Source organism: Meles meles, chromosome 3, assembly GCF_922984935.1.
Source record: "Meles meles chromosome 3, mMelMel3.1 paternal haplotype, whole genome shotgun sequence".
NCBI lineage: Eukaryota > Metazoa > Chordata > Mammalia > Carnivora > Mustelidae > Meles > Meles meles.
The window spans coordinates 88,860,831-88,880,152 of record NC_060068.1 but is presented as its reverse complement, the minus strand read 5'-3'; the positions used below and the strand labels follow the sequence as shown (position 1 = coordinate 88,880,152).

Sequence of the window (19,322 nt, the reverse complement as noted above, 5' to 3'; positions counted from 1 at the left end):
CAGTCACCACACCTGAAACTGGCTTTTTTCTACGATGAATTATAAATTCCATAAAGACAAAGCCTTTTCTAAAAACTTATTTTCAGTAACTAGTGTGGTATTAGTACAGTGTAATTGCTCAATAAATACAAGAAGATGAAAAGGTTAGAAGTAAAAAGGGTAAGAAGGTAAAGAAAGCAGAAAAAAATTCCATACATGTTCTGTGTGGGCCATTCCAATTCCATCTTCCACTATCTGTTCTCCTCCTTCAATGTGCTGAACGATTCCAACTAATTTTCTGGAATAATCTGAAATTTCCTCAGTGAAGGTACGTATGCAGTGAGCCATATCTAAAATTGATGCTCGGATCTGGTTAGCTTCTGGTTCCAATACTGAATGCTAGAGTGCAACAAAATTTATAGAGTAGAACTCACAGTACTGACTAATGATATAAAATGCTATTTAAATCACTCCAATGATAAAAAAAAAAAAGTATCAGTCACAAATGGCTTTTATAACAGATTTATGAAAAGCACAAAATAATAAATACTAATATACCCTCACCCGAAAGCTATTTATCCTCCAAAGAAATAATGTAGAATTTGGGAGTCCATTTATTGCTTAATAACAGTTTAAGATGGGGTGCCTGAGCCTGGGTGGCTCAGTTGGTTAAATGTTCAACTCCTGAATTTCAGCTCAAGTTGTGATCTCTTGTAAGATCTACCACCCCCATCAGGCTCCACACCGGGCATGGAGCCTGGTTAAGAATCTTTCTCCCCTGGGGCACCTGGATGGCAGAGTCCATTAAACCCCTGACTCTTGGTTTTGGCTCAGGTTGTGATTGCAGGGTTGTGGGATCAAGCCCTGCATCAAGCCCCGCATCAAGCCCCGCATCTGGCTCCACTCTCAGGACAGAGTCTGCTGAAGTTTCTCTCTCCCCTTCCCTCTGCCCCTCCCCACAATACATTCTCTCTCTTTCTCTAAAATAAATAAATTTTTTTTTAAAGATTTTATTTATTTATTTGACAGAGAGAGATCACAAGTAGGCAGAGAGGCAGGCAGAGAGAAAGGAAGGGAAGCAGGCCCCCCGCTGAGCAGAGAGCCCGACGCGGGACTCGATCCCAGGACCCTGAGACCATGACCCGAGCCGAAGGCAGCGGCTTAACCCACTGAGCCACCCAGGCGCCCAATAAATAAATCTTTTTAAAGAAAAAGATATTCTCTCTCCCTATCCCCATCATCCTCCCTCTCTCCTCTCCCTCCCTCCAAAAAAAAAAAAGGAATCCAAGAGATTCACTTTATAATTTCACCGAAAACAGCAGCTCATCAATAGACATAAATATTGTCAACACAATCCAGTGCATTATGAAAACATGCACACAAAGAAATTTTGTTTCCTACTAGAAAGCTATTTTTCAGTGAAGAAAGGAGGATAACACCCCTCTGAAATTTTTATTATGATATTCAGAAATTAACTCTCTCATATCTTTTCATGCTATCAAACTCCACTCATTCATTACTGAATCTTCCCCAATTCCTACTTGGCATAAAGAACCAAATCAATGGGGGTGCCTGGGTGGCTCAGTGGGTAAAAGCCTCTGCCTTCTGCTCAGGTCATGATCCCAGGGTCCTGGGATCGAGCCCTGCAGTGGGCTCTCTGCTCAGCAGGGAGCCTGCTTCCCTTCCTCTCTCTCTCTCTGCCTGCCTCTCTACCTACTTGTGACATCTGTCTGTCAAATAAATGATCTCGGGGTCCTGGGATCGAGTCCCGCATTGGGCTCTCTGCTCAGCGGCGAGCCTGCTTCCCTCTCTCTCTCTCTGCCTGCCTCTCTTGTGATTTCTCTCTGTCAAATAAATAAATAAAATCTTTAAAAAAAAAAAGAATCAAATCAATGGAAACAAACAGTAGGTTGGTAAACTGGGTAGAGTCATCCAGTCTAATTATATTCATACCTTGTGACCTTGGTGTTTTCCATATTCTTTGCAGACACAGCACATAAGTGGGCTAGTTTGACAGCCTTCTTCCAAGCAAACAAACTCAATGGCATGTACCTGATGCTGAGAGCACATGGTTTTTTCATGAGGTTTATCAGCTAGAGGCACTCTTCTGTGTTTTGCTAATGTCTTTGTAGAATGAGTAACTTGAGAACACTCTGAGCACAAATGAGTTGCACATACAGTGCAATATACAGATGCAACGTGAGCTTCATCTTCATCACAACGAATGATGCTCTGATAGACAAAAAATTAATGTCTTCAATCTGAAGCTCAATCATTATAACATGACAAATTTTAAAATATAAAAGCCCATAATCTTTTTTAACTGACCAAGCTTTGTTTATGAAAATATGCTGGTAATTAAGTAAAAAAGATCACTTATGGCTCATCTAAGAAAGTATTCATTTCTATAGGTGAGAAGGTACTTCCAAAATTGACTATCAATATGTGCTATGAATTTGAGGCCAAAAATAAAACTGTTCTCATGGGTTCATAGTCAGTGTAAAGATATCTTCCATGAAATCCCCTCATTTTACATCAAAGAAACTGAACAATACAGGCTAGAAATCTTTTTTTAAGACTAAAAAAATGATAATAAATACATCCCCATTGCTTATATTTTTTTAAAGATTTTATTTTTGAAGTAATGTCTACACACAATGTGGGGCTTGAACTTACAACCCTGAGGTCAAGAGTCCCATGCTCTGCTGAGACAGCCAGGTGCCCAGGCCCCCACCTCTACTCTGCTTTAAATACTATATATCATGGTGACGTATAGAAAAAAGAGAAACGCAAATGCTATTTTGAGAAGCAGGTGTATGCACAAGAATCAGCTGCAAAGTTTTTAAAAACATAGATGCCCAGACTCTAACCTAGGAAATACTTATTCCAATAGGTTGTAGAAGCCTGAGCTGTGTATTTTTTTTCTAAAACTCCACAGGTGAGGTTACTGCACAATCATGGCTGAAAAAGCACTGATTTAAGCAAATAAAAAATATACAAATAAAATCTATGTTATATATAAGCTTTTAAATATCATTTCTAATTTTCATGAGTTACTAAAAAGCATCCAAGTTGAAAAACTTTACACGTCACATAACCAAGAATGTTTTGAAACTTGTGCTGAATATTAAAAGGCCATAATTGGAAAGGGAGTAATTTGGCATAAATTGATCCAGAAATAAAAATTAGAATGCTCGCTTTGGCAGCACATATACTAAAACCAGAAATAAAAATTAGAAAATACATCAATGATGTCATTAAATATCACATTAACTAAAAAATGAACTCAAAGTTAAACATTTTTTATTTGCAATTATGAGAAGCATGTACAGGTAATATTAAAAATTCATATCTTCTGGGGCGCCTGGGTGGCTCAGTGGGTTAAAGTCTCTGCCTTCGGCTCAGGTCATGATCCCAGAGTCCTGGGATCGAGCCCCACATCAGGCTCTCTGCTCAGCAGGGAGCCTGCTTCCTCCTCTCTCTCTGCCTGCCTTTCTGCCCACTTGTCATCTCTGTCTGTCAAATAAATAAATAAAATCTTTAAAAAAAAATTCATATCATCTGTTTTCCAGACCTGACAAATAATTATAAGGTCAACATTAGACAATATTCTAATGTCTTTTGAAAGACAAAAGATACAGAACAGGAAAGAAGTACAAAAAGCCAAGAAAACAGTGCTCCCCGCAAGTATATATATGGTCAACTAATCTTCAACAAAGTGGGAAAGAATATCCAATGGAAAAAACATGTTCTCTTCAACAAAAGGTGCTGGGAAAACAGGACAGCATCACGCAGAAGAATCAAACTGGACCACTTCCATACACCATACACAAAAATAAATTCAAAATGGATTAAAGACCTAAATGTGAGAGGAAAGTAAAAGGCAACCAAAGGAATAGGGGAAGATATCTGCAATAACATATCAGATAAAGGGCTAGTATCCAAAATCTATAAAGAACTTACCGAACTCAACACCCCCAAAAATTAAAAAAAAAATCCAATTAAGAACTGGCAGAAAACATGAATAGACATTTCTCAAAAGAAGACATATAAATGGCAAATAGACATATGAAAAAGTGCTCCACATCACTCGGCATCAGGGAAATACAAATCAAAACCACAATGAGATATCACCTCACACCAGTCAGAATGGCTAAAAGTAACAAATCAGGAACAAAAGATGTTTCTGAGGGTGCAGAGGAAGGAGAACCTTTTGCATTGTTGTAGGAATCCAAACTGGGCAGCTGCTCTGGAAAACAGTATGGAGGTTCCTCAAAAAGTTAGAAGTAGAAGTACCCTATGACCAGTAATTATACTAGTAATATTTATCCAAAGGATACAAAAATAATAATTTTTTTATTTGCAGTAAGATATTCTTTTTTTTTTAATTTTTATTTATTTTTTCAGCGTAACAGTATTCATTGTTTTTGCACAACACCCAGTGCTCCATGCAATACATGCCCTCCCTATTACCCACCACCTGGTTCTCCCAACCTCCCACCCCCGGCCCCTTCAAAACCCTCAGCTTGTTTTTTCAGAGTCCATAGTCTCTTATAGTTCACCTCAAAAATAATAATTTGAAGGGGCACATACACCCCAATGTTTATAGCAGCATTATCCACAATAGCCAAAATGCTGAAAATGCCCAAATGTCCATCAACAGATGAATGGATAAAGATATGTTTTGTATATACAATGGAATATTACCCAGCTATTAAAAAGAATGAAATTTACAATGATGTGGATAGAACTAGAGGGTATTATGCTAAGCAAAATAAATCAGTCTGAGAAAGACAAATACCATATGATTTCACTCATATGTGAAACTAAGAAACAAAAAAGATGAACATGGGGGAAGGGAAAAAATACAATAAGATAAAAAACAGAGAGGGAGGCAAACCATAAGAGATGCTTATAGGGAAGAAACTAAGGGTTGCTGGAGGAAAGGGGATGGGGGTAGGTTAATGGGTGATATAATGAGCACTAGGTGTTATATGCAAGTGATGAATCACTACATTTACCCCTGAAATTAATATTACACTACATGTTAACTACCTTGAATTTAAATAAAATCTTGAAGGAAAAAAATAAAAGGAAATAGTGCTCCAGTTTGAAATTCACTTCAGTGATTCACTTTACATAAAGAAATCATGATTTAATAAAAGAGAAGTAGAACTCAATCTGACATTTTTTTCCTTGATACTAAGCCTGTGATTTTAAAGTTGATCACCAAAATCATTAACTGTTATTTACTACAACTATTCTTACATCTAGTACAGTAATACGAGCTATGAGGACAATTCTTCACACATTAAAAATGTATTTTAAGGGGCGCCTGGCTGGCTCAGTCCATTCAGCATGCAACTCTGGATCACAGGGTCATGAGTTCAAGCCCCATATTAGTCATGGAACCTACATAATTGAAAAAGTAAAAAATTAAAATGTATTTTAACCTGTGTTAATGAGCTTCATTCTTATATTTACTGGACAATCAGACTATTAAAGAGAGTATACTTACACATAATTTAAACCTTTCACAAAGATATTTAGTAGTAGTAATTCCCTTAGGAGCTATTGCTATTTTTAAGGCATTTGACCTCTACACTAACTGGCCTCTTTCAAGGACTTCCTCTTTCTTTGTGCTGTACTATTTACTGATTCACTTTTGCACCCTCTGGTTTAATATGTAGCTTATACCTTCTTCTTACTCTTCTGTAACTGTCTTACTCTTTAACTTCATCCTTGGGTAGAAGTGAATTACAATAAGGAAATAAGTATATACATAAAACATACTTTAGGTATGGTATTTTCAGAGAATTCAAGTTTAGTTTTACTGCTGTTCTGCTGGGAATATTGTTGCCTACAAAACTATAATGTAATGAAAAGTTGTGTTTCTGGAAACCTATCTGCTAGAGCAAGTGAGGTAAGATCATGCTTTAGATGGCAAATATTTTAAATTAAATGAAAAAATTCAAGTTCATAATAAATATTTCACCAAGTTCTATCAATACCTCTCCAGATATCCCAATGGCTTCTTCTGCAGCTCCGTACTGACCAATATGTCCATTCTGCAGTCGTTCCAAAAGCTCCAATAAAGCAAAATTTTTTTTCAATCCCCAAACACCTGAATCTCCTAGAATATAAAAATAAAAACTAAAACTAACAAAATGAAATATTAATCATTTTACCTCATACCTCAATAGTAACTTGTCATATATTTTAATCATTAATGTCTAAATTTTCAAAATTCAAATTTTCCCCATTATCTTTTTATGCTTAAACTATTGCCTGGTTAAAATTCTCTTTAAAAAACAGAAACTCCCACAATAGCCAAACTATGAAAAGAACTTAAATGTCCATCAACAGACGAATGGATAAAGAAGATGTAGTATATATATACACAATGGAATACGATGCAGCCATCAAAAGAAATGAAATCTTGCCATTTGCGACGATGTGGATGGAACTAGAGGGTATTATGCTTAGCAAAATAAGTCAATTGGAGAAAGACAACTATCATATGATCTCCCTGATATAAGGAAGTAGAGATGCAACGTGGGGGTTTGGGGGGCAGGAAAAGAAAAAATGAAAGAAGATGGGATCAGGAGGGAGACAAACCATAAAAGACTCAGTCTCACAAACAGGCTGAGGGTTGCTGTGGGGAGGGGGGAGGGAGAGGGTGGTGGGGTTATGACATTGGGGAGGGTATGTGCTATGGTGAGTGCTGTGAAGTGTGTAAACCTGGCGATTCACAGACCTGTACCCCTGAGGATAAAAATACATTATATGTTTATAAAAAATTTTAAAAATTAATTAAAAAAACCCCAGAAACTCCTCAGCACTGTAGTAGAAAGATACTTAAAAGACTTCTATTTTTCTATCATTTAACTTTATAAATCCTATTTTGCCAATGACTTTTACTACATGTATTAAAACAAGTGCTTTACAATATTTTTTAGACCAACCTACAGTAAGACATATATTTTCCATTACAACACAGGATAATGTACATTTACTTATACATAAATAAATTTTTAAAAATATGTGTATATTTACAGCTGAAACGAAAGTTTCACACACAAGTATTCATTCTCACAGTTAGCAAAACACCCACATTTTTCATTCTTTCTTCTTGAAAACACCTACTGAGAGTCAATTAAACTGATTTCAAAACTACAAATAAGCTATGATTCATGTTTGAAAACCACTGTATGAAACATACACTTAATCTAAAATAACTCCTCTCTGTAAAATGGAACTCAAACAGCTAAAGATAATATTTTCCCCCATCTCTCATCTAACCTAGAACCTGCAGCAATGACTATACAAACTCCTTTTCATACAAATAAACCAAACAATTTTAAATCTTAAATACATACAATATATTTTCCTACCTAGATCTGTTACTTGTCGATCAAAAGGGCAACGGATTGCTCTTCCATGAAGAGGGAGGCGGGTAAGACAGTCATGACAGACTGTGTGGCCACAGAGCAGAAGGCGAGGAACTTTGTCTCCTTGCAAAGAAAAGACATCTTCACAAACTCCACACTCCAGCACCTAATATTTGGAAAGGAAATATGTGCTTTTTAAATGATTTTAAAAGTACACACACTTTTGGCTAAAAAAACCCTCAATCTAATATATTAAATCAATCTCATTAAATTATTCCTCCATGAAAAAAGCAGATTGTAAAATTTTAAATCACCTTTTATCATTTCATCTGACAGACCACATAAAAATTACAAAATATCCTTGAAATGTCAACTATTAGGGACCAAGATAATGTTGTAAATTAACATCACCTTTATCTTTTGAAAATTATGTCTTGATTCATTATATCTGAATCTGTGTAATGTATCACTCTGCCAAAGTTGGGTTCTTAAACAATTTCTCTGCAATTACCTTGCCTCCAAAAGACCATGATTGATTTGAATAGAATTCATTTGAAGTATGTATTAAGGTGACAATTACCCCTTGTAAATGATCAAGAACTTGTTCAGAACAGACTGCAAGTAATATTCAAGTATTTTCTAGTATTCATGTATACTACATAATGTAAACTCAAGAAAGCAGTCAGCTAAGACTTAAATTTCAATTCATTGTTCTCAATTAATAAATATGCCCCTGGGTTAGAAAATATTTTGTCTATATCTTTCCAATTACAGTCACATATCTTGCCCAAGGCCATGGAGTTAGTCAAAAGAAGTGATAAGAAGCAGCATACTCTCACTCCAAAGCCCAAGAGACTGTTTTATAATTAGTTAACAAACTATATTTTTATCAATGAAGCACTGTTGGTACCTTTATCTCCCAATCAGTCTAAGTGTTACACAATTTTATTTTGTTTTTTAAAAACACCCACACTGAACAGTTCAATTATATCACAAACTACTATGTTGGCCATCCATGACCTGCTACAATCAGGCCTCTGTCCCACTGCTTCCCTGTCACCCACTTCAGACTCCATGCTCAAACTGTATCTAACAATTTGTAGTTCCCAGAACTTGAAAACTGGTATTTACCTTTTTTTTTTACACTAATGCTGAGGAAATAGCTAAAAAGACATTTTCCTAGTGATTCCTTTTTTTTTTTTTAACATTAATAAACAAACAAATTTCTAAACAACTGTATCTCTCAGTCTACCCACAGCTCATTCCAACTGACATGACCACACCATCCCCTGGGCCATCATGCACCACGGTAAGTGTTTATCTTGACATCCTAAACCATTAATTCCATTATTGGCTTCCAGCCTGTCCTTCCCTCTTAGATCAAAAAGCCCTCAGGAACAGGGCATTCTTAAAAACGCAGTACTAGGGTGTTTATATAAATAAAGTCTGGCAAGATTAAAAATTAAGAACAGTTCAGCCCAACCACCATCCCCCAACAAATACACAATGCAAGGTAAAAAAAAAACAGAAAATCCACAGTGGAAATCAGACAATCCATTAAAAATTTAATATTAACTCTGTAATTAATTTGGACTCAGTGTATGAAATACAAACATCTTTCAATGTACATTGACAATGCATAATTGGCTTGCATCCCAGTATGGTTCAAAAGAGGCTTAAATGTAACATAGCTCATAAGAAAAGACATAAAAACAGCTCTTTAAATATATAAAAAGATGTTCAATCTCTCTCAAACACTTTAAAATGCACTTAAACCAATACATTTTTTTTTCAGATTAGAGCACACAGGTTGATAACCCTTTGTATTACCCTTTGTGTTGGTGAAGAGGTGGGAAAAACAGATATTCTTATACTTGCTGACTGCTGTGAAATGTTTAATGACTAAAATAGGCTTTACGAAAGGCAATTTGAAAATACCTATCAAAACTTTACATACCTTAGTAATTCTATTTCCAGGAATTTATCTGACAAATATATCACACATGTGTGATAAGATCTCTGTGTTATTCCTTACAGCACCATGTGCATTTGCAAATGACTGGAAACAAAATAAATAGATAGCAACACGACTGGGAAATAAATTATAGTATATTCATATACTGCAAAACTATGAAGTTTGTTGAAAAAAGGAAGTTTCCTATGTACACACATAGAATGACTTCATATGAATAAAGCAAAGTGAAAAATATATAGAATATTTAATTAGCTTTTGCATAAAACTGGGGAAAGAGCATACATTTATACCTATATTTTTATACAGGCATACTATCTTTTTAGCAGGATACACAGGAAACTGATTACACTGGAATAGTGGCTCCCTATGAGGAAGGAAAACAGATGTGAAAAGTTACACATAAACTGTATTATACACTAACACTTAAATGTATCCTACATTTTTTTAAAAAAAGCAGGACAGAAGTTTCATTTAAATATTATCACTTAAATATCAAATTCATTCAAATACAGAGAAGATATAACAGAATTAGATATAAAATAAATGCAACATTTTTAATGTTTCCTTTTTCTAACACCGTAATAACTTGTTTATGACCATAAACTCCAAACAAATAAAATTTCAGTCCATTCAGATCTTTTACCTCTGAACCCATAATTACACGAGATAAAGGACTTAAGTTGCTACTACAGTGCTTTTTCAAAAAGCACTAATAACATACCACAGATTCATAAACTAAACAAGGAACCAAAAATAAACTTACTAGACTATTTCATATCAACTCAGGAAACAATAAGATAAGAAATTCTTTCTTCAGTATTTATGAACACAAACTGTGGCTAACAGCACAATAAGAAAAAAGCTAAATAAGTAAAAAGCTCTTAATCTTATCAACTTCACAAATATGTCAAAGAGAGCTTCAAACTGATTACATGTAAAACAAATTTTAATTAACCAGACCATATTTTAAGTTTTTTATTTATTTTTTTAGTAATCTTTAGCCCCATCATGGGACTCAAACTCAAAACCCTGAAATCAAGAGTAGCACACTCCTCCAATGGAGCCAGCCAGGCACCCTAATCACACCATATTTTAAATGGACTAAAAATATTTTATTTCTTTGTCAGAGAGAGAGAGCGCACACACAAGTAGGGGGAATGGCAGGCAGAGGGAAGAGGCTGCTGAGCAAGGAGCCAGCCCCATGTGGAGCTCAACTCTAGGACCCTGGGATCATGACCTGAGCCAAAGGCAGACGCTTAACTGACTAAGCCACCCAGGCCTCCCTTCCTGACTCTTTTTTGAATGTAAATAATTTCATAATGTCAGATTTTTATCTTTGAGTTTTCTAATGAAAAACCCTGTCATTATCAACTTATTATTATTTTACCTTTTTACAATATATACTTCAACTCTCACCTTCCAATGAGTAATTTCTGCTTTCATCATGAAAATGAGAATGAGTTACAAATCATGGCATAAGCATCTTACCAAGGAGGACTACCCTACTGCACAGCTCGGGTACATTTTACATGTGAAGATAAAAACAAAGTGAACCCGTAACACATCAAACTCTGTGCTGTAACAAATTTGAGTCATATGAGGCCTTCGTATATTTTTTGAGATTTTAAGGCAACTAGGGTAACAAAAGTAGATACAGCAACAATAACCATTCTAATTACAACTTCTTGATTCAAGCTAATTCACAAAATAATCTTCAGGTATTCTCTCCTTAAAGCACAATTTAATACATAAAACCTCGACCATGTAACATGGCTAATAACAGCGTTCCTCTGTATCTCAGATACGCTGTGTACCTTCATAATAACTTCAATATACAAAGGCCAGATGAATCAAAAGCCATCAATAATTGGCAACATACCTGTGTACAGAAATGCACCATTTGTTGTCATATAAAACCAACATTAGGTGAAAAAATCATAGATGCCTATTACCCAAGATTTCAAATTAACTTCAGATATTATCTGATAGAGAGGTTCTCAACCTTGGTTGCACACTAAAATCACTTCTAGGAATGTTTTAAAAATATACTGATGTCAAGTTAATCAGAACTCGGGGAGAAGGAGTGCATCGGTAGTTTTTTTTTTTTTTTTTTAAGTCTTAAGCTATTCTAAATATGTAGACCATAATGAGAATTACCAATAACGCAGATTACAACAATCCTGAAAGTTATTCTACAAACCGATGAGATCAGTTCTCCCTTGCTGATCTTTTCATTCGTATATAGTGGAAGGGAAATGTGAATCCCACATATTTCAATGGATTTGTTAATGCATTTTGAAGCACTTAAGCATGGTAGAATTTCAAATCTGAAGCATAGGGCAATTCGTATATCCTAACGTTAATGTTCAGCCATGGTGATGCAGGGACACTTCTCAAAAAAGTGTTGACAGACTATACTAATAAGAGAAGAGGGGGCAGACCAACCATCACTGTGTCTGGTTATAGAAGTAGTGCAATAATGAAAACCAGATTTTAAAGGCATTCAACCCTGGATCCATGACACACTGTGTTAACATAAACCTGTGTTTCTTCACCTGTCAAATAGTAATTATCATATACCTTATAAGTAGATGCTAACGAGCTAAAAACTTAACACAGTACCTGGCAATAATAATGGCTCAATTTAATAAAAATAAACTAATGCCTGTTGAGCTTAACAAAAAGGAGAGGACCTAAGCAAAGACCGGCAGAAGCCAGTCTCACAGGCCCATAAGCTCCTTTTCACAAATGTCCCCATCGGCCACGTAGAGGACTGGTATGAGCAGAAAACCAAGCAACTTCAATCCCGCAAAGATAGAAATCGCTGAGGGCATGGTAAGGCTTGTAAAGCCGAGAGGCGCGCAAAGGCCCAAAGAAGACCGCCGGAACGCGGCCGCCAGACCTCAGGGATGAACCGAAGGGAGGCCGATGGTGGAGAACAGAGCACGCAAGGTCCCTCACCTTCACCACGGCCGTCCCCCGGCTGCCCTGACGGCCACTGTCTAGTCCCGCTCCAGGCTTGTTTACAATGAGGGTAGCCATCCTACGAGGAGCTGCGCCGCAGGAGCAGCAGTCACGGCCTTCAAGTGAGGGGCGGGGTCCAGCCACCTACCCAGAGGCCTCAGCGTTCACCGCCGGCGCACAGGCGCAGTAAGACGCGGAGCGCCGCTGGCTTCACCCCCGGACTCCTCCTCCTGCCAGTCACTAGCTGTTTGTCGGCACATCCTTGTATATATGAACGCTTTGCTATTTATATTGTTATTATCCAGGAGTCTGCAACTGATGGAAGGAATAAAAGTAAAGGGGAAAAGAAGGCTAAAGCTAGAAGTAAATTTTCGGGGTGAAACTCCTGCTTCAGTAACGAAATCTGCCCAATTGCAGAATAGACGTGGGAGTGAAGGGGGACTACATCTACCTACATGCAATACTGTTTGTTTAAACTACAAATCCCAGCATGCAAAATTCGTCTCTTTCACTCCGCAATGTACGTATTTGGGACGCTCTACGTATTGTCCCCGAGGAAAGATTTCTTGAAGTCACGATGCGTGATTGTGGCTTGAAAATAGGGAAGTATGTAATGTAGGTCTCTAAGAGGCAGGAGATGACTTTGGTAAAAAGAGGCCGTTGAATCCGTGAAGGACGTGGTAAGAAGAGAATTTAAGGTATCACCGGCGAAGAGAGCCTGTTACGAGTGATTTGATATTCCCGAACGTTCGCTTTTCTGTTTTCTTCCGGGCTGCACTGAACCTCTCCAGTTGCCGTAGGCAGTGGGTCGAAAGTGCTGGTCAAAATGGAAGTGAATCCCCCCAAACAGGAGCACCTGCTGGCCCTGAAAGGTAAACTTTTATGAACCTGACTCCCTTTAGTCGGTTTTCTCTAATTCTCGAAGGCTTTGCCCCATAGATCTGGTCCCTGGGATGTAGGCCTCGTTTTTCTTAAACAGTTAGTGCCTTCTCTCCTGCTCTGTCCTTTGGCGCCGAGTGGAAGGAAGCAATTTCTTCTCATTGCTTTTTAGGTTTGACAGCCTCTCTCTAGAATGGAATAGATAGCCGGTAAATCACTCATTGTGTGATATGCTGCAGTTAACAAGACTGGCTTCAGCCGCGAGCTCCGGGGAAAGCCTTGGTGAACCAAGATGGTTTACAATAGCCATCTACAGTGATTTTCGTGTCTATTGTGTCTTCATGTGGCACTGATAAAGGTAGTAGGCTTCAGCTTCACCTGTAAAGTTAGTCTAGTATTGCGGTAAGCAGTGCCAAGGATTTAGAAATACATAGTACAACAAAGTATACTTTAGATTTGTTAAAACCTAAGTTTACTTCAAAGTGTTGTGGATACGGGAAAATTAATGTCATCTTTCGTTTTGTGCGCACAGCAAACTTTTTGAATAACTTTGATGATTTAATTGTATGATTATTTAGGGAAAACCAACAGGGTACAGTTTTTCTGCAATTCTTACTGCTTTCTGAAAATCTTTTCTTTAAAATGCTTTAAGCTTTTTTTCATCTGTTTTCTACTTAAACAAATGCGCTGCTTCTTTCTTGGATGCTTTACTGTGTGGTTACCAATAACTTCTTGGACTGAGCTGAGAAAAGGCTCAATAAACGTTGAATTTCGTTAAATTGCACTTACCTTCCTTGTGGCATCCATTTTGAGGGACCCATATCCCGTCCCCAGTTATGATGTACGCATCAAACATTCCAGAAGCTTACCAGTCCCATCTGTAACATAAAATCAAATACTGATAGCTGAGTTTAATAGGGTTGTCTCTGATCATAGAACTAAAAAACAACAATATTAAGTAATACAGCAACAGGACCTGTAAGCTTAGCCTGAGTAAATGAGCTAGACTAAAATGGATTCTTCTGGAGAAAAAAGAAAAGAAACTGTTTTTTCTTAATCTTAAATCAAGTATGTAGAGTGGATTTTACTATCCATCAGAAATTTTAGAAACTTTCTCAGGATCACGAAGCTAGTAAGTGATTAGAGGTAGTATTTGAACATAAGGCCTTCCTGCATCTTTCCAAGACTCATTGTTTCCCAATGAAGGAAACAGCATTTTCAGAGAACATTCTCTCATTAGTTACTTTGATGGGAATTTGAAACAGTTCTGTTAGCAGATAGGTATGATTTTATGCAAATTGGAAGTTATTAAACACAGTTATATTCCAGTAATGTGGAAGCTAATTACCACTGGGTATTTTTAGTTTTCTGTTACTCTTTATTTTCTGAAATAGAAGAAAATCTGGGAGAGTATTTTAGCAGGCTAAAAGGATAAGTGTTTTGAAATTCACTGATAGTCTCAGTTTTATTAAAGCTCCTCCATACCATTGTTTCCCCTTGTTAATCAGTAATTTTCACAAGCTTTGGGGCACTTGCCTGGCTCAGTCGGGGGAGCATACGACTCTTGATCTCAGGGTGATGAGTTCAAGCCTCACATTTGGTATAGGGATTACTTTAAAAAATAACTTACTAAAAATTTTTTCACAGATTTTCATTTTCATTTCATTTTACAATCATTTCATGATTGTTGAATGCCAAGTATATCAATTTATGTGGTAACTTAAGTTTACTTATCTATATAAAACGTTAAGGAACTCTCAGAATTTCATCAGTCCTCAGGGTGTGACACTGACTAAGTTCAAAAGAAATGAAAGAATTCTCAGTGCCATATCTTACAATGTGAAAGTATAAGGAAGAGGAAAGAAAAATTAAAAGCATTACTAATGCTTTTAAGAATATGCTCTCAGTGTTTAGATTCATATTAAAATTATGGATGTTAAGGATCACAGTCACTTATGAGTTTAAGTTGTCAAATCTGTCCACTGTTAGTCATCATTATGAGATTAATTATTTCTGACTCTTCAGAATCAGTGGTCAAATGAGTATTGTGACATCAAGACAGGAGTCCCCATCCATGGTCATTCTAGCAATGGGAGAACCCCTTCAAAGACTTCTCTCATGATTTGGGAGAGAAGAGATACAATTTCTCTCTCTCTCTCTCTCTCTTTTTTTTTCCCTACTATAATTAGGATTTGAAAGAGCCTGAATTATGGCTCATGCAGCTTTGAACTTGGTTAGGGAGACGAACTAGAACTTATTATCAGTGACTTCATTTGGTACAACTTGAAGAATTCTTTGTTCTAAGAGGAAAAAAAATAAGGAAGGTCTAGCCGTCTTGTTTTCCTCTTCAGAAGTGGAATTCAGGAGCCATGGTACTAAGGTCTTGATACTGTGAAAGTCCCCCATTTAGACAATGGAGACTTAGTCACAAACCCAGTTCCTAGTCTGGTTAAAATCAGAGTTAAACTGTTTTTATGTTACTAATGTTGCTACTGTGAAAGAAAGAAATCATTAAGTATTCTGTCTATATATTTGGTAGAATTCATATAATTTCAAAGTATAAAGTGATTTTTCTCAAGGCATTAAAAATTACAATGATTTTCATTGTCCTCAACTCAGATGTCTCAAATTTTTAAGTATTATTACATTTTTGTTATCTTCAAGTGAATCTAGTATTCTGAGAATCACTAATTTACCTTTTGTTTCTGCTGTAGTCATAAGATTATTTACCAAATTTATTAATGACAATGGTTCCAAATCCTTTCTGTCTGTTAAGTTAGACTTGTTGACTCCTGGCAGTTTTAGGCTGAAGGTGATCTTGTAGGGCATCTACTCAAATGAGATAAAGCATTTCCATTTTGTGGATTACATTCAAATTTACCAACAGCACTTGGTAAAATATATTGAGACTAGTTTTATTTTTTTCTTTTTCCCTATTTGTGTGTAGGCTATCCCTACCATATCTTACTCTTTGCAATACTTCCACTTTAGGTCCTGTTTCCTTCTGATTTGGAAAGAGAGTCTTATAATTATAAATTACATTCTAGCGCTGAGGAGCACATCTAAGAAATGTTTTCTTCATTAAGAGTAACTGGATTACTGCAGAATGTCTACAGAAGTAATATTACATTATCGACCATGTGAGAGTGATCCCACACAACTGCCAAGAATTGCAGAGAAAGCAATTCAAGACTTTCCTACACGTCCACTATCGAGATTTATTCCTTGGTTTTCGCATGATGTGTCCAAACTTCCACTCAAACCTAAAAGATCACCACCTGTGATTTCTGAAGAGGCAGCTGAAGATGTGAAACAATACTTAACCATTTCAGAACACGATGTTAAATCACAGAGTTATGATTGCACAGTAGATCTTTTGGAATTTCAACCTAATTTTAAAAAAAAGAAGCACTTAATCCAGTCACACTCACTGGATGAACAGACTAATTCTGGAAATTTAGATAAACAATCAGAAAAGGGAAGACAACACAAGAAGAGGTTTTGGAGTGTTTCACTTCCCAACAGTAATTGCACTGAAAATATTTTTCCTTTGTCTAAAAAATTGCGAGATAGTTTAAAGGCATTGAATTTGCATTCACTTTATAGAGCAAGATGGACTATAGAGCAGGCTATTTGTAACAACCAAACTCTGGAAGACATTTGGGCAAAACTCAATCATATCATCCGGCACAATGAACTTCCATCTTGTAATGCTACATTTCAGAGACACTTAGGCCAAATATGGGTGTTCTGTGATATTATGTACTGTGAATATGTGGGAAGCCTTCTTAAAGGAAGGTTAGCTCTTACTGGGAAAATGAATTTATTTGTGCATAAATATGGTGTTATTTTTAGTATGTAATGAATTTTACTGATTGTTAAAGAGAAGACTATTTTGAATGAACTGAGTAGGATCTGAAATAGTGCGATCAATCTTTTTTACAGTGTTTTAAATTTTTTATTTATTTTTTTTATTTGACCCCTCACTAAGCCTCTTCATTCTTAATAGTATAAAAAAAATTGTGTGGTAATTTGTATACAGTGGTTTCTCAGAAATAAATGGCCATCACTTGAGTTCCTAGACATGTACTAATACAAGAGCTTTCTGAGTTGTACTTTTAGTAGTTTTTCTTCTAAATAAATTGTGATAAATTGTTATTTTACTGAGTTTAGAGGTAAAATGTTCTATTCCTTTGTTCTGTTACTTTTCCAGTGGTTGAATTCGATATTGTAATGAATTACAGTGAATGGTTGGATTTTGATAAAGTCCCAAAATGTAATTTTATAGTGTTTTTTTCTTTACCCTTCTAAAGTGTAATTATTAAGAAATAATAATAAAATCCATTCTATTGCAAATGTTATTCAAATAGCATGAACATAGTTCAAATTGGAAACTAGCCCAGATTGTACCAATGTTACCAAGAATCTGTAACTGACAATATTTGATGTGGAATTTTGAAACAAAAGTAAAAATGTATAATTTGGCTAAGACCATAATGTATCTTTAAGGATATAACTTATTTTGAAGGAAAGTATCAAATGTGGATAAGAGCTCATTATTCTTTATTTAATCTAGTACAAGTATTCAGTGTTAATGGTGGTTAATGCTGATTGCTAGTTGATTGGTTCCTGGAGTTATTGTGAGTTTCCCAATAGCAAAATGTTTTAAATTGGGTTTACACATCACCTCATAAAAATACCCAAAATGATTATAAAGGTTTTATATAAAAATGTACTTATTTAGCAAATTTAAATGCCTAACACGAGCTGGTTAGAAAGCAGTATGGAAGGAGAAACATGGACTACCCTTACAGAGTTTACATGGAGTTACTTCCATTAAGTGGTCAAACCACCTCCCTGGGAAACAGCAAGAACTGTAGTCTTTCTGAAAGGCAGAGACACATTTGCCTTGTGGCACAGTGCTTGATAATGGTAAGGGCTCAATAAGCATGTACATGCCCTTTGGAGGGATTCTTTGTAGCCTGCGTGAGCTGAATTCATGAAGCAAACTATTAATTTTTAAATAAAGTGATAATTTTTTCCAGTTAGATTTCAGTCTGTCCAAACACTTTTAACTACTTTCAGTACCTTTTTATTGTCTCAAATGAGACTGCTCTCTAAAAAATAATCATCAGGTGCATGAATGCTTCCAAAAGTCTTTAAATGAAATCACCAGGTTTAGAGGGAGTTTCTGAGGTCACTTTTTCAGTAATTACTTCTTGTTTGTTTCCTTAATCATCTTTTCAACCTAGGCAGCTGGTGGGTATCAAGAAGTTATTCAGTATTGCCACCAAGCTTTGCAAATAAGAGTTGTCATATTGTTAGGCAGTCATAGATGGTGGATTTAATTTTTTTTGTTCAAGTCTATTTACCAGAAGTTGCTAATTAAGAGTTAAAAGTAAGTTAATTGTAAGACAAAGTCACTTGAACAGAAAACAGGTGTTTTTCTGACATAGTTTGAAATATAAGGTATAGTCGAGTCATGAGATTGTTATGAGCAGTTTTTTAATCCAAGAATCATACTTCTAAAAATTCTTTATTTAAATTCAATTTTGTTAACATACACTGTATTATTAGTTACCAGGGTAGAATTTACTAATTTATCAGTTGCATGTAACAGCCAGTCCTCATTATGTCAAGTGCCTTCCTTAATGCCCATCACCCATTTACCCCTTCCCCCATTCACCTTCCCTCCAGCAACCCTCAGTATGTTTCCTAGAGTTTAGCATCTCTTATGGTTTGCCTCCATGTTTTCATCTTATTTTATTTTTCCTTCCCTTCCCCTATGTTCAACTGTTTTGTTTCTTAAATTCTACTTATGACTGAAATCATATGGTATTTGTTTTTCTCTGACTAGCTTATTTTGCTTAGCATAATACCGTTTAGTTCCATCTACGTCATTGTAAATGGCAAGGTTTCATTCTTTTTGATAGCTGAGTAATATATTCCATTTTATGTGTATACCACATCTGTATCCAGTCATCTGTCCGTATCTGGGCTCTTTCCATAGTTTGGCTATTGTGGACATTGCTGCTATAAACATTGGGGAGCGGGTGCCCCTTCAAATCATTATTTATGTATCCTTTGAATAAATTCCTAGTAGTACTATTGCTGGGTCCTAGGGTAACTCTATT

The 19,322-nt window shown here is 36.1% G+C and overlaps 3 protein-coding genes across 7 annotated transcripts in view; 2 read left to right on the top strand and 1 right to left on the bottom strand.

Annotated features, from left to right (window-relative positions):
• TRIM23 (tripartite motif containing 23) overlaps positions 1-12,455 on the bottom strand; it is a 32,355-nt gene extending 19,900 nt beyond the window's left edge. Inside the window, exons 1-5 of one of the 2 annotated variants that reach the window (XM_046000694.1) lie at positions 12,307-12,455; positions 7,374-7,536; positions 5,991-6,112; positions 1,933-2,211; positions 196-378 (exon numbers count right to left, since the gene is read on the bottom strand). In XM_046000694.1, the coding sequence (XP_045856650.1) occupies positions 196-378; positions 1,933-2,211; positions 5,991-6,112; positions 7,374-7,536; positions 12,307-12,387 (828 nt within the window). In that variant the 5' untranslated portion in view covers positions 12,388-12,455. The remainder of the gene's footprint in view (positions 1-195; positions 379-1,932; positions 2,212-5,990; positions 6,113-7,373; positions 7,537-12,306) is intronic. The other variant, XM_046000695.1, reaches the window with a different exon arrangement.
• Positions 12,456-13,042: 587 nt separating this feature from the next.
• Positions 13,043-19,322, top strand: part of TRAPPC13 (trafficking protein particle complex subunit 13) — a 40,252-nt gene continuing 33,972 nt past the window's right edge. For all 4 annotated transcript variants that reach the window (XM_045998871.1, XM_045998870.1, XM_045998869.1 and 1 more), the window contains exon 1: positions 13,043-13,181. In XM_045998871.1, coding sequence (XP_045854827.1) covers positions 13,136-13,181 — 46 coding nt within the window. In that variant the 5' untranslated portion in view covers positions 13,043-13,135. The remainder of the gene's footprint in view (positions 13,182-19,322) is intronic.
• SHLD3 (shieldin complex subunit 3) lies at positions 13,046-18,760 on the top strand. Its single transcript, XM_045998874.1, has 2 exons — positions 13,046-13,181; positions 16,180-18,760. Exon 2 carries the CDS (start codon positions 16,295-16,297, stop codon positions 17,048-17,050), a length of 756 nt encoding a protein of 251 aa, XP_045854830.1. The 5' UTR covers positions 13,046-13,181; positions 16,180-16,294; the 3' UTR covers positions 17,051-18,760.

Bases quoted from the DNA above. Each gene is read 5' to 3' on its own strand.
- SHLD3 (XM_045998874.1), top strand. From the start codon at position 16,295: ATGTCTACAGAAGTAATATTACATTATCGACCATGTGAGAGTGATCCC.